Raw genomic sequence first — 13577 nt, forward strand, 5'->3', positions numbered from 1 at the left:
CGAGTCTTTTCTAAGGATGTACATATGGATTATATTTTATTTAGCCTTTTAGCCTCTCTGACATTCACAGGCACAGGGAGACACTTTAATGTTTTTTATCTCAGTGTGCCGGCCATACTGTCACTGCTCGTCCCACGTTTAACTTCTATTTTCCTCTAGCGCCCACATGAAGCGTTCCCTGGCAGCGTTCCCGTCGTTCACCACTCCACCTGAGCAGCGTGTGTGTGCATGGGACTGTCTGAGTGTGTAGGTGTTCATCAGAGGATAACTAAAAAAGAAGAAAAGAGCTTTTAGTTAAATACTACATGTCTTAAAGTGGCTGCATAGAATGCCTGTCGGAGCTGCTTGAAAGGATCAGTCGGTGTTTGTTTTGGCAGTCTCCTCCGCAGCTATATGTAGCTGCACAGGTTGTTCTGGCAGTAGACAGAAAACACAGTCTGCCCCAGATGTGAGGCCATTCAAGATCCCGTTCATTTCTAGAGAGCGGAGCGTTGGCTGGTTGGCGTGTTTATTGAGTTCCTGAGGCTCTCAGCTGCTGTGCTTCACTAAAAACATTCACATCTCTTTAGCTTTTCCTGTCTTCCTCACCGTACAACAACAAAATCAGAGGTATTTTCTTTATGACCATTACAAGATAGAGCATAATGGAGATGATGGCAGATTGTTATTTGTTGATTTTTTATCAATTTTCTGAGACACTTATCCCTGCTGGGGTTCCAAGGGGTGCTGGTGCCGACCTTCAGCTGACTTCAGGCGAGAGGTATACCCTGGACAGGTCAACACACTGAAAAAATTTGTTAAATTAAGTGTATTTACCCTTAATTCCAGTAAATAAATGACATAGTTTACCAATGGAATGAGGATTTTTACTCTTAAAATAAGATAATTAGATAATTAGCTCTTGAAATAAGACAATGCAATTGTGTTTTTAGTGTAAATTGTTTTCCATTTGCGAAATGTATCTTTTACCTCCTCAATCCAAGAAGAAATACACTTATTCTAAGAAAAAATGACTTATCTAGATTTTGATTTTTTCCAGTGCAGGCTAGGGGTGTAAATCACATCCATCACGGCGATTCGATTCAGTATCGATTTCCTGACCCAACGATTCAATTATTTTCAATTCCCAAGAATACACCACGATTCGATTCGATTAATCGATTAATCGGTTAAATTTTTTCTTTATTATTTATTTATTTTTTTTACACCTTACAGGCTAAACAAAGTTTCAAGTTTGAAATAAATCAATGAAAGCTGTAATATCATTATGCATTTTCTTTAGAAACAACAGCAAATAACAGAAGTAGAAAAGTTGCATCAAAAAATACTGCAAAAATACTGCACAATATCAGTGTAATGAGTTCAATGCAATATCTCGGCTCCAAAGAAACTGTCCAACATATTTTTTTAGAATGTAATAAATATACTCAGGAAAGAGAGATGTTGTGTAGAGAGTTAGACAGGAATAAAAATAAACTAGATATAAGGGAATTGTTTCAAAGGTCATCTGGGGATGATTTTTAATTTTCTAAGAAGAACGGGTATTTTAGGGAGAATATAATAGTTTTTCTGGTCCATACTCCATTCTGGAAGGTGGCGGTAATGCACCTATAAGTTGTTTGCCAACCGCCATTAAAAAAAAGAAGAAGAAGAAGGCTCCAGAGTGTCGACGTCACCGCCCCCTTGAGAGACGCTCTGCTGCTCCTCTCCCAGATTGTAGCTGACCGCAAACAGTGCAGCAGACAGGAGGCCGGCTTGTTTTGTTTTTATGACCGAAATTGTGGAAAACAACTCGTGAAGTTTGACCCGCTAGAAGAGCGAGGTGCGCGAGAACGCTGGGACCCTTTTTCCAGCTGGATCTCCGCTCTTTTTGGTCCTCATGTCCCTCCGTCGTCGGACTAAACTCGCCCCCACTTCCTCGGCCGTATCTAGACCCAGTGTGTAGCTCAGACCACGCTTCAATATTGAGCATAAATCAAAAATGTCTGTGTGAAGCTTGCTGCAACACACTGCTGTAAGAGTATAACCAGGAAGCGAGGTAGGAGGGCAAAATAGGTTTAGCGCCACCGCAGCACGGGAGGAGAATTACGCCCAGGAGCAAATGGATAAAAATAGACCGAAGGAAAAAAAAAAACATGAATCGATTATCTTACGGACGTGTCGATGCATCGGATCGTCGGCTTTTGGATCGATGCATCGATACAAAACTATTATTATTTACACACCTAGTGCAGGCCATCGTAGTGCAACACAGAGACAAACAGGACAAAAAACCATTCACGCTCACACCTAAGGAGAATTTAGAGAAGCCAATTAACCTAACAGTCATGTTTTTGGACTGTGGGAGGAAGCAGGAGTACCCAGAGAGACCTCATGCATGCTCAGGGAGAACATGCAAACTCCATGCAGAAAGAACCTGGGCCAGGAATCGAACCAGCAACCTTCTTGCTGCAAGGCATCAGTGCCAAGTAGCCAAGTAGCGTAGAATCTAATTTCTGGGGCAGATCGGGCAGAGACGAGTGATAAAACAGAAAGAAAATACATTATTAACCTTTAACACATTTTATTTTAGTATGCTTATTATTTTTTGGGAGGGAAAATGTAATTTAGGTCTTTTTATTAGGTTTAACAAAATAAAATGGAAGGCAACCTGGATATATACCTGGATGCGCAAATGAGTTGATGGCGATGCGCTAGCCTGACGTAGTCCTACTCAATTCTAGTCAGAATATGAGTCTGATACTGCTCCATAGAGCTGTGGTTATGGGGCGTGTTTCGAACGAACCAGGAAAAAAAATGCCTCTGCACTCATGGATAGACCTACAACCAATAAGAGCAACGGAGTGCGTGACTTATGTTAAGCGACGCATAGTTGTTGTCAACAAAAATCAAAGCGTGCAGTTTCACGCCTAGAATAAGAAGATGAGCCTTGATCACGTTTCTCTGTTCCTCTTTTAAAATTAATTTGCTGTCGATATCTTCTAGAACAGACCTAATAGCAGAATCTACTCACCTCAACTCTCCAGCGGCAGCCATTGTTGTTGTCACCCATGCGCTCTTTGGTGACGTGGTTGATTACGTGACTGTTGGTCATCTGTCCATCATCGTATAAAGCCCGCCCTGACAATTTGACTGGCCCGCCAGATATTGTGCGAGCATACTCGCGCTACTATTGAGCAATGCCAGACCGAACTTCCCAACCTCAAACGTTGTGGGCGGGACTAAGTTCGGAATGGCACCCAGGCTAGCGATGCCCAGGACGGATCGTGCTTCTGGGACGGATCAGGTAGTGGCAGTGCCACAACAGTGCTAGAACACACTCACGTCTGAGTTAAAGTCTTATAATGATGACCTCATTTAACCAGCGTTTAATCTTTGAGAAAACAACTATTAGCCTAAAGTTGCTTTGCTAACATTACTCGCCACAACTAGGAAGGAAACAGTGTTTCAAGGGGCAGGATTTCCTGAAAGTAGCCAATCACAGGCAGTTTATTTTCTCATACCTGTGATATATAGTAGTTTTACATATATAAGCAATTTGTTTTGCTATGGTGCTGCTCATGGACAAACAAATATACAGCAGATGTAAAGAACTTAGAGGCATAAAGAAAGGTAACGTGTACAGGAATACTATAAGAGAGAAGAATAGGTGGACTTTTTCCAGAGAATCACGGTAAATACTGAAAACAACAGAATGAAATAACATTAAAGGTGGGGTATATGATCCTGGATAAACGGTTCCTGCCAGCTACATTTTTGAAAATACACACCTTCAGCCCACCCCACGAAACCACGCCTCCAAATTACATGAACGCGCCTGCTGTCAGTCGAGAATGTTCGGATGTTCCCGAGAACGAGAAAGAAACAGGCCGAGACCTCGCGAGTGCACGTGACTCGGGATGAGGCGAGAAGCTCATGTCTATTACTAGCTAACCACAACATAACAGGCTAACTTCCATGATGGCGTCGTCTTCTCCTAGTACGGTAAGAGTGTTGAACAATTCAATATGGTCGTAAACAAGTTGTCACGGTTGTCATTTCAAGAAGTATTGATTAGGGTGACCAAACGTCCGTATTTCCCGGGACATATCCGTATTTCACGTCCTGTCCCGGGCGTCCCGGGTTTTTTTTAGAAAGTGAGGAAATGTCCTGATTTCACTGCGCACGACGCTCCGTGTGACGTAATCCCTGAGCCGCGTCAGTGCAGGCAGCCCTGCTCTTAATCAGAGGCTCTGTTCAAAAACCTGGGCTGCATCCTCCAAGGACGCGGTCTACCTAGACTGGACCCTTCGAAGTCCTTGAAAATAAGGAGACCACAAGAGTTCTGGGGGGGGGGGGGGGTGTCACGAGTCTGTGAACGCGCAGGGGGGGAGGGGTGGGGAGAGCTCAGAGCTGACGGTTGATGGGCGTGCCAGAAACCAGTAGAAGTAGGGATGATAGTTACTTCTATTGGTTTGCGTTTTCCTCTGACTACGCCCTCTACACTGGACTAAAAGATTTCGTTTTTTTTCCAAACATTCTATCTCAGTTGGCGCAATGGGCTCGTGAGGAGGTTTTCAATCAGTATGGTAAAAACATGCTCCAGAAAACATCACATACCCCACCTTTAAATAGTAGGCTTTGTCGTATATTTTCACATTTTTTTCTTCTTCTTTTATTTATTTTTTTTCTTTTTAGATGGGAAGACGTTTTTTTGTGGCAGCAGGTTTTGTCCCTTATGGAATTGTACCTGCTGGCCTCTTGGTCCTGGAGGTGTACAGTTCCTAAAGAGAAGGAAGATCGCAGCAAAAAATAAAGTCAAAATCCAAATATAAATCCATTTAACAATATTTATCATGACCTCAAACTCATCGCTCAGGTGATCTTTATCAAGGGTGGTTGAGCTTGTTTTGCTAAACAAGAATAAAATATTTCCATCTTTAGATGTGAAACTTGTCTACGTCAACAACTAAAGCGGGTATTGAATCATGGAAACTTAATACAAATGCTAAGTTTTATTCTAATGTGTATTTAATTCTGTATTCTTCTTTGGAAAGCAGATATGAATTTCCCTTCATTTAAAAAAACAGGCACTATTTTGTGTTGGTGTATCGTTCAGGATGATAGCAAAAAGAAAAAACAACAGGTTGATGTAGCATGAAGACGTGTAAAAGTTCCTGTAAGTTTGAATACTTATGCAAGGCACTGTGTTGGTGAAGCTACGATGATAAATCAGGTGTGTTGTTAAATAAATGACTCGTCAAAGCAGGTGTTGTTCTGAATCCTTCCATCGGTGGGAATTCTTGGATTGGCGCGGTATTTTCCAGCTCTCCTCTGTCCTGAAGCTAAGCCCCTGGCCTCTTGACCCAACCCACACCTTCCTCCCCTCTCTCACGCCCCCTTTTTCCACGCTGAACCACTGCTGCTTGAAGACATGCCCTATCGCTGGACCCTACATCCCTCCCATCCCCCCCTGCCTGGACAGTCCACTGACTCTACATGAGCAGGAAGGAAAAATCCAAAGGAACCCCTGTGTATGTTAAGATAAACATTCCAATCAATGAGCAAATCAATTATTGATCCATCGTTTGATTCTTTCAATCAAATAAAAGATCAAATATTTGATTTTCTTTCTTTTTTTTTTTTTACGTTATTTTATTTTGTTGAGTAGAGTTCAAAGTAAGAAAAGCAGCCATGTTTGATTAAAACCTCGTCTCTGTTCTGCCATTCTGTTGATCCCCTTTTTGCCAGGACTCTCGTCGCCTGGTTCTCATAAGAAGCTGGGGAAATTCGATTTCAGCGCCCTGTCCTCCCAGACGAGGTCCCCCCGCATGGCGTTCACCCACCACCCACTGCCAATGCTGGCGGGAGTGAGACCAGGTGAGACCAACCCAACCAACCGACAATCCCAGCTCCCACTGATCGCCCACCCCCCCACCTACCCTCCAACCCCTTCCTCTTCACCATCTCCTCCTACCCACCCCACACTTCTTCCAGGACCCCCTCCACACCCACCCCTCCCCTCCTGTGGTTAAGAGGTGGGGCTGTTGTCTCTGGGAGATGAGAGCATTTTAAAGCTCCGTAGGTCTGTGCCTCCTTCTGTCTGTCCTCCAGGCCTGAGGTGTGCCGGTCGCGTTGGTGAGGGAGCTTCTTGGTCTCTGGGTGTGGTTTGTTCAGACTATTTTAGTGGCTGGTTGGTGGTGGGAAATCTGTGCTGTGCAGGGTCCTGGTATATTTCCGATGCTATGGAGTGAACTCTGTTTCGTTATTGTCAAAAGCAAAGAATTATTTTTATAAATGAAAATGTATAAATTTTCATTAGTAAATGAAAATTTGAAAGAATAACAAGAAAACATTTTGTAAACGAAAAATACAAAAATATAGGCATATATATATATATATATATATATATATATATATATATATATATATATATAATTTTTTTTTTTTTACAGATTTTATGTTTGTATTTTTCAATGTACTTTTTTGCATTAGGTTTTATTTAATAAAATTCTTTTCAAACTAAATTTACCAAATAACATTTTCTTCACTTCTGGGGGCGGGCTTTCATATGGAGGGAAGAGGATGATGGCAAAAACATTTTTATTGGGCTTAAAGTAAAAATAAATTTGTAAAAGTCAGTCTGAAAATAGAAATAAAAAAAAATAAAGTATGTATGTGGGAAAAATTTATTTTAAATTTTTTTTTAAAAATCTGTGAAAAAAAAAAGATTTGAAATATTTGTTCCTGATTAAGAGGTTGTTCAAAGTTTATCTTTTTGATTGCTTTTTTTTTTTCAAATTTGAATTTTCTTTTTTTTCAACAATAATGGAACACATTTCATTCCATACAATACTTCTACCCTTTTTCTGAAACTCAGATGCTTCAGATTCAATTACAGTGCCTTGCAAAAGTTTTCATTTTTCTACAGCTTTTATCAACTCTTCAACCACGAGCTTCAAGGTATTGCATTAGAATTCAGTGCAGTAAATCAGCATAATAACATAAAATGGAAGGAAACTGTTGCATTTTTATTTTGTCTCAACACAACATAACCGATTCTTTTCTTCAGCACAGACGGAGAAGCTGGTTGTAGTTTGAAGAAAATATAAATGGAGCTCAATAGAGAGTTTTAAAAGCTGAAGTGATGCTGGTTAAACCCTTCTGTCTTTCTCTGCAAAGAACTACTGTATCGGCATCAGCGAGTACCAACAAATAGGGCACTGATAACATTTTGAGAGCCAAAAGTTTATTCAACTATTATCACCTATTCCAGGTAGGCAATAAAAAGTTCTACTGGATTCATTTTGTTTTAGTCTTTTTCCTGCTTCACAAAGGTAGGCAGCAGCTTGACAAAGCCATGATGGCAATTATTTCACATCCAAGTAGTTTGCAGTTCTTCATATATACACACACACATAAATTTAATACAGATGATATCGGTATCGGCCGATACTGCACAGCCAGGTATCGGTATTAAGGCCAAAAAAAAAATACCTTTAGCTTAAGTAGTTTCCATCTCTCTGGAGACAAATCATCCCATCAGCATGGCGCTGCCACTACCGTGCTTTGGTGCAGATGGCTTAAATGGACTTTATCTACTGTTTAGATGGCTTCTTATGAGCATCAGAGTAAAAGTGGATGCATATACACTAAATGAAAGGCATGAAATTTCTCATTTTTGTTTATAAAAAGAAAAAAGTGGTTGTCAAGTGAAACATGGAAAAAAATCCAGATCTGTTCAAGGCTTCATATTTAAGAGGTTGAGGATATTTTTGAAGTTTATTAACTTCTAATAGAGGTAAAGTTTACGCTTTGTTTTTATTTCGTGACTTCATTCAGTCGAGTACAAAAACCATTAAATTCACATTTCCTAAAAAGCGACGTAGTTCTCAAGAGTTCTCCAGTTGTTTCCCAACGCCACAGTTCGCTGTCAATAACGACCATTTTTTCTATAAACCCAGATGTGAAATATTGAGTATTGGAGGCGTTTTAAAACAGCTCTCCATAATTTAAACAAATAGGCCGGATGATGTCATAATAATGCTGTCATCGTGTCAGCCCCAGCTTGACATTTAAAATTGTTAGCAGAGAGTTTGCATGACTAAACGCTAAACTGAAGAAGAAGGGTTGCTTTTTTAAAATATTTTTCTGGAATGGATATTTGAGAAATAAATATTTGAATTAAAGTTAAAATCAGAGAAAGTGGAAAAATAGATTTCTGTAAAAAAAAGGAATATTTATTCCGTAATGTGCATCTTTATTTTCCCATCTCACTCCTTAAATTGTAGTGAAAAATGTCCAGAACAAAGTTCTTTAAACTCATTCTCAGCAATGCCACTAGGAAAGTTGTAATATTATTGTATATTGCAAGTCATTTTTCTTTCGCTTTTGTAGCTCTTAGTGATGAAATAACAAATCAAAACATTTAAAAACCCCAGGAAAGGATCCTTTTAATAGTTACACAGTAAAAAAGAACAACTTGGACCCATTTAGGTGTTTTTTTGCCGTATTACATGAGTTTGCCTCTTTCCTTATTAGGGCTTTAATCCTGAGCAAGCTCAAACTCCCCAGATATCCATCATATCAAAGCGGTTATAGACATAAACCATCGCTCTCCTATTATTATTAATTTATTACAACCACAGCACGGACCAAATATGCGACTTTCTCTGCTTTTCTTTTGTAAACTCACCCAATGGAGGAGCTCATTGTGAATAATTACACATGTGCTTTAGTTCTGCAGCTAAGCTTCAAAGCATTTTTAAGTCATCGAGCAGATGTGAGGTTGACCGCTGTGTCATTATACCCTCCTCTGCGGTTGTTGACATACCCCGTGCCTCTTGAGATGGAAGCGCAGCAGATCTGATCCCCGCGCTCGCCTGTGCACCGCGCTCATTCACACCAGCGCACGGTGGTGTACACGCCGTCCCCGCGCTGTCGTGTTGTGATTTCTTTTCAACATTGAGTTTGGTGCCTTGCTTGTGTAAAGCTGCCGGCCACATCATTAGCTCTGTTGGCACGTGGGTCAAACAAGGTTCACAGGATTTCAGCGGCACGAGAACGGGGATTGTGCAAAATGGTGCAGCGAAGCACATGTTGTTGTGGTGATGCAACGAATCAATCATATGTGATTTAAAGGAGCATTTATTTACCTTTATAGAAGAGTTTCCCCCTTTTTTCAACACTTTATGATATTTAAACACACAACTGAATCCTCTTGCGCAGCATAAGCATAGCTGAGATGCTATATAAATAGCTTTAGTAGTGTATTAGCTCAATGAAACAATACAAAATGATGAATTTATCTGTTAAAATGAGGAAGTTATGTCCCCTAAAAAAAGGCCGCTGCACCTCGGGGGCTTCCTCAGTTCTTTTGCTGGGAGCAAGTTATTTACTACTATTAACTCAAACTGGGTAGAAACATGTAAAAAGGACTATAAAACAGGAGTAAAAAGTAACTGAGTTTATTCCAGATCAGGTCGTTACAGGACAGAGAAAATGCTTGGAGTTTGCACAGCTGTGGGCTCAAAAATCACGTCCGCGAGCATCCGGCAAAGATTGAGCCCCGAACAAGCTGCTTCTTATAGCTCATGAGTCTATGTGTTGCACCAGGTGGATGCTTAGTTGTCCGTATCAGAAACTGACACGTCATCCATGCCCAAGGATTACAGATAGCTCTCCTCTATCAGTCCGGCTCCAAGATGTGCCCATATCCTGTGTATTTTTAAAGACACGAAGGCTGCCCTGATTAGATGACCTCCGTACACACAGTGACATCCACCATGTGAAGGAAGGCCATCTACTCTGTCTAATCTGACTAATAAAGTAACAATGCACATGATGTATAAAGAGTAAACCTAATATATCTTATAAATATATTGTAATTACATGTCTTTGGTTAAACACATGCTAATTTTAGGCTTACCATCCACTTCATTTTGGAAAATTCTCGCCTATTTTGCATACCCAAATGGAAAAGCAAATAACTTAGGAACTGTAAGCCCAAATTACATGTGTGACACATTATTTGAAAGCTAACACCTTCTAGTTTTAAATATATGCATGAAAATTGGGTGAGTAAAACACAGCCCAAGCTGCATCAGTTCAAACTTGACTCAAAGTTGTTTGTATTTATTCTTGAATATAATAGTAGCAGTAATAAAGACATGGTTGCTTGTTGCGGCTGGTTTGTCATGTCTACATTTTGACATGCTGCTATATCTGTGTTAATTGCACTTTGGTGCTCGCTATGTCCATAAAATGAACTTGGTGGTTGAATGGAATTGAATTCCAACAATGTCTAATATGTCTATATTGGTAAAGCTTTTACTAGTTAATTTTCATGCATTCTGAGTTTTCCATATGAATCCCAGATTGTTCTTCTTTGCCTTTTCTACAAAGTGTTTTAAATCAGTCCTAACTTTCTTTATCCACGCTGGGTCAGATCCGGACGTTTGAAAAAGGAGGCAGGGAAAGCAGAATAAAGAGTTAGCCTCGCTGCATGCAGGTAGCCAAGCCTTGTAGCTAAACAAGGTCCTGGAAAAGGACGTTTCTTGCACCATTTCTCTCTCTCTCTCCAATGCGTTTCCAACTCCCGCGACTCAACCTGTCAATCATCCGCAAACGTCTGCACTATGGCATGAGGTGGTGAGCAAATACACTTCTTGTCCTATACTTTAGTATTGCAGAGGAGCTACTGCATATGTAAAACATTTAACGGGAGTCAATGGGGAAATATTTTTGCAACCTAAGCTGGAAATACGTCACCAATCTGACGAAAAGCTTCACTCCTCATTAAAGATTAAATATTTATCTTGCACATCTAAAAATATATATAAGCCATATATTTAGAAATATTTTACATATTGTTTTAAATTAAGAAATCTTCATCTACAAGGAAGAAAGATGATTTGAGAAAGAGGTTAAGGAAGCCATCTTTGTTAACCTTTCAACTACTTACAAAGCACATTTAGGAACAATACCAACAAGATTCACCTCTCTCCTGCCCTCGACTCACACTTCAATGAGTCATGTGACAGAAACCACTCTGACGAGGCAGTTAACGAGCAACCAGAAACCCCTAACCACTATTAACCACTCAGGTGACCTCCATGGCCAATCCAGTAGAAGGGCTCAGACCTACCTTTTGTTCCACCTACAGTACATTAATCTCAGTGCTCCCCACCACTAGTTATAACTTGGGAAGTCTCTTGGATGAGAGGTGAAACGTCTTCCAGAAAAACTTCATGTCCAGTTGTCTAGACTGAACTTTTCAAGCTTCACTCTGACCTGGACGATCGAGTCTTCACAGATATGTAGAGCCTGGTGTAGAAAGCGAGGGTTAACTCTGAGGTCATTGGTCCACCACCAGGACAACCGTGACAACGTACTGCAAAAAGCTTCTAGAAACAGACGGACACAAAGAGATGGCAGATGAACATGGCTAGCAATGAGTCCGGATCTAAAACTCATTGAAAACTATCCTTTAACTATTAAAGCCCAACAAAGAGATGTTAGGAGCTTGTTAACGGTTACAGGAAGTAAATTATTATAGTTGGGTTTTTTTAAGGGGTCTCCATCTATTTAAGAACTTGTTTCTTTTAGTATTTCTGGCTCTTATCTGTAGTTTTGTGTAAAATGTTTACTGCTTTTTGGTTGTTCCAATCGTCACAAAGAAATAAACCCGTTTATAAAAACCTGTAATTTAAACTATTTTTGTCTTTGTACAGTGAAATTCTTTACAAACCGTCTGTAATCGTTTGTTACCTTAACTTTTTCTCCTTAAACTAACTCTTTTTAGCTTATATTATGCAACATCTATGACAAATTTAATGTGAAGCTAGTTTGATTTTAACAATCTAGAATTTGCAATGGCTGTAAAAACTTTTTAGAGCCACTGGAAAGAGTCTTGTACAGTTTAAAGTGAAAAGTTAAGGCCTACGCCAGCAAATATCTTCTTTGTGGTGGAAAGAATGAAAAAAGAGAGATATTGCTGATAACAGGAGTGTCTGTACTATCCTATATCAAGTGGGTTTAGCCCCAGGTAAGATGCCTTAGTTAATGCGCGACACGCGGCCAAAATCACTTTAGCTGGGCCCTGAGCAGATTTTCATTGGCAAAATGTGCCCCTTTGGAGATTTAACTAATTTTATGATTTAAAATGGTCTTATGTTATTCTATATAAGTTGGTCATCATTAAGGTTTATCAAGTTATGCTGTTTACAGTGATATACAGTTTAATGTTACAACTATGCCTAATATGATTGACTGTGGAGAAAGATTATTGTTTGGTGAAAACTAGCCCAGGATCTTACAACGTTTAATACCCAAAGAGCCACATGGAGCCACTTTCCATGGGAAAGAAAACACATGGAGCTGCAAATTCTTTTCTGATAACTAAAATGAAGATATGTTTGTTTTTTTCTTCAGTTTTATGCAATCCCTACTGCCAGCAGCAGAGCAGCTCTCCGGTGAAGCCGGGCATAAACTGTAAGATTTTTTGCCCTTTTCGGGCCGACTTTCAACCTGATTGTGCAGAGAACAGGGGGTAACAAGGGGCAATCAGCCTCCAGATTAGCAATCCTGAGGTTGAGAGATAATCAAACGTGTTTGATGTTCAGTCGACCGTCGTGGGCAAATCGCTTAGTGCACAAACAAGGACTCTTCTTCTTCCTCCCTCGGGCGAAAACACAGAACCATGCGTGTTAAATGGAGTTTCTGTAAAACTGACAGACCCTAGTAGCCATGTTTGCTCAGCCATGTCTTTGTCCAAATACGTTTTCGCCTTTTCTTTTTAGGGCTTTCAGCACAAAATTGCACAAATTGTCAAGCAGTTTCACTCTAGAGAGCTTAATATTTCTCGTCTACTAGTTTGGCTTCCGGATAGACGAGTCCGAGTAGCGCCATATCACTGCGGAGCTGACTCCCACGTGGTTTTTAGACGTACAGTGTGAGCAGGTAGATCGCATCAGAGCGTCGGGTCGCACAGAATGAGAACATACATCATGAAGTGATGAGCATGAAGTGCTCACACTGTACGACGAAACCACAGGGTTTTGAGGTACAGTGTGAGCTGTAGCTCAATGCAACGATTGAAAAGCTCACATTGTATGCCCGGCTTTAGTGACAGGCGGCATGCAGGTTGAACAGGGTCCCAGTGCCCCCCAATTTACATTACTACTACATTGTCTAATTTAACAGGGTTAAGAGCTGATCAGATAATGTTGAAGTAAGCTGGTTGTTGAAGTAAGCTTGACAAAGCTACGATGGCAATTACTTTACATCCAAGTAAAATGCAGTTCTTGATATATACACACTCACATCAATGGTATCAGGTATCAGCATCGGGGCCAAAAAATGGCATCGGCGCAACACTAGTATATAGTACAAAAAAAGTATAAAAAAAATAACGCCGGCTTTTGTGAAATCTTGAACAACAGAGCCAGCAGACACGTTAGTCCAAGCATCTACAATCCATCCGCCAACGGTGGTGTAACTTGCCCGGCGCTGCCTTCCACTTATCCTGAAACTGTGGTCTCCGTCGGTCATCCATCGCTCCCACAACGCTCGCAGCCTTACTTTGAACGGCCGGTTCA

At 40.5% G+C, this 13577-nt stretch overlaps 1 protein-coding gene across 13 annotated transcripts in view; it reads left to right on the forward strand.

Moving 5' to 3' along the window:
* nfixb (nuclear factor I/Xb) overlaps nucleotides 1-13577 on the forward strand; it is a 284324-nt gene that overhangs the window by 248953 nt on the left and 21794 nt on the right. For 10 of the 13 annotated variants that reach the window (XM_038297802.1, XM_038297804.1, XM_038297806.1 and 7 more), the window contains one exon: nucleotides 5731-5859. The exons of the other annotated variants lie outside the window; for them this stretch is intronic. In XM_038297802.1, coding sequence (XP_038153730.1) covers nucleotides 5731-5859 — 129 coding nt within the window. The remainder of the gene's footprint in view (nucleotides 1-5730; nucleotides 5860-13577) is intronic. 13 annotated transcript variants of the gene reach the window in all.

Source organism: Cyprinodon tularosa, unplaced genomic scaffold (genome assembly GCF_016077235.1).
Source record: "Cyprinodon tularosa strain WSP-4 unplaced genomic scaffold, ASM1607723v1 ctg398, whole genome shotgun sequence".
Classification (NCBI taxonomy): domain Eukaryota; kingdom Metazoa; phylum Chordata; class Actinopteri; order Cyprinodontiformes; family Cyprinodontidae; genus Cyprinodon; species Cyprinodon tularosa.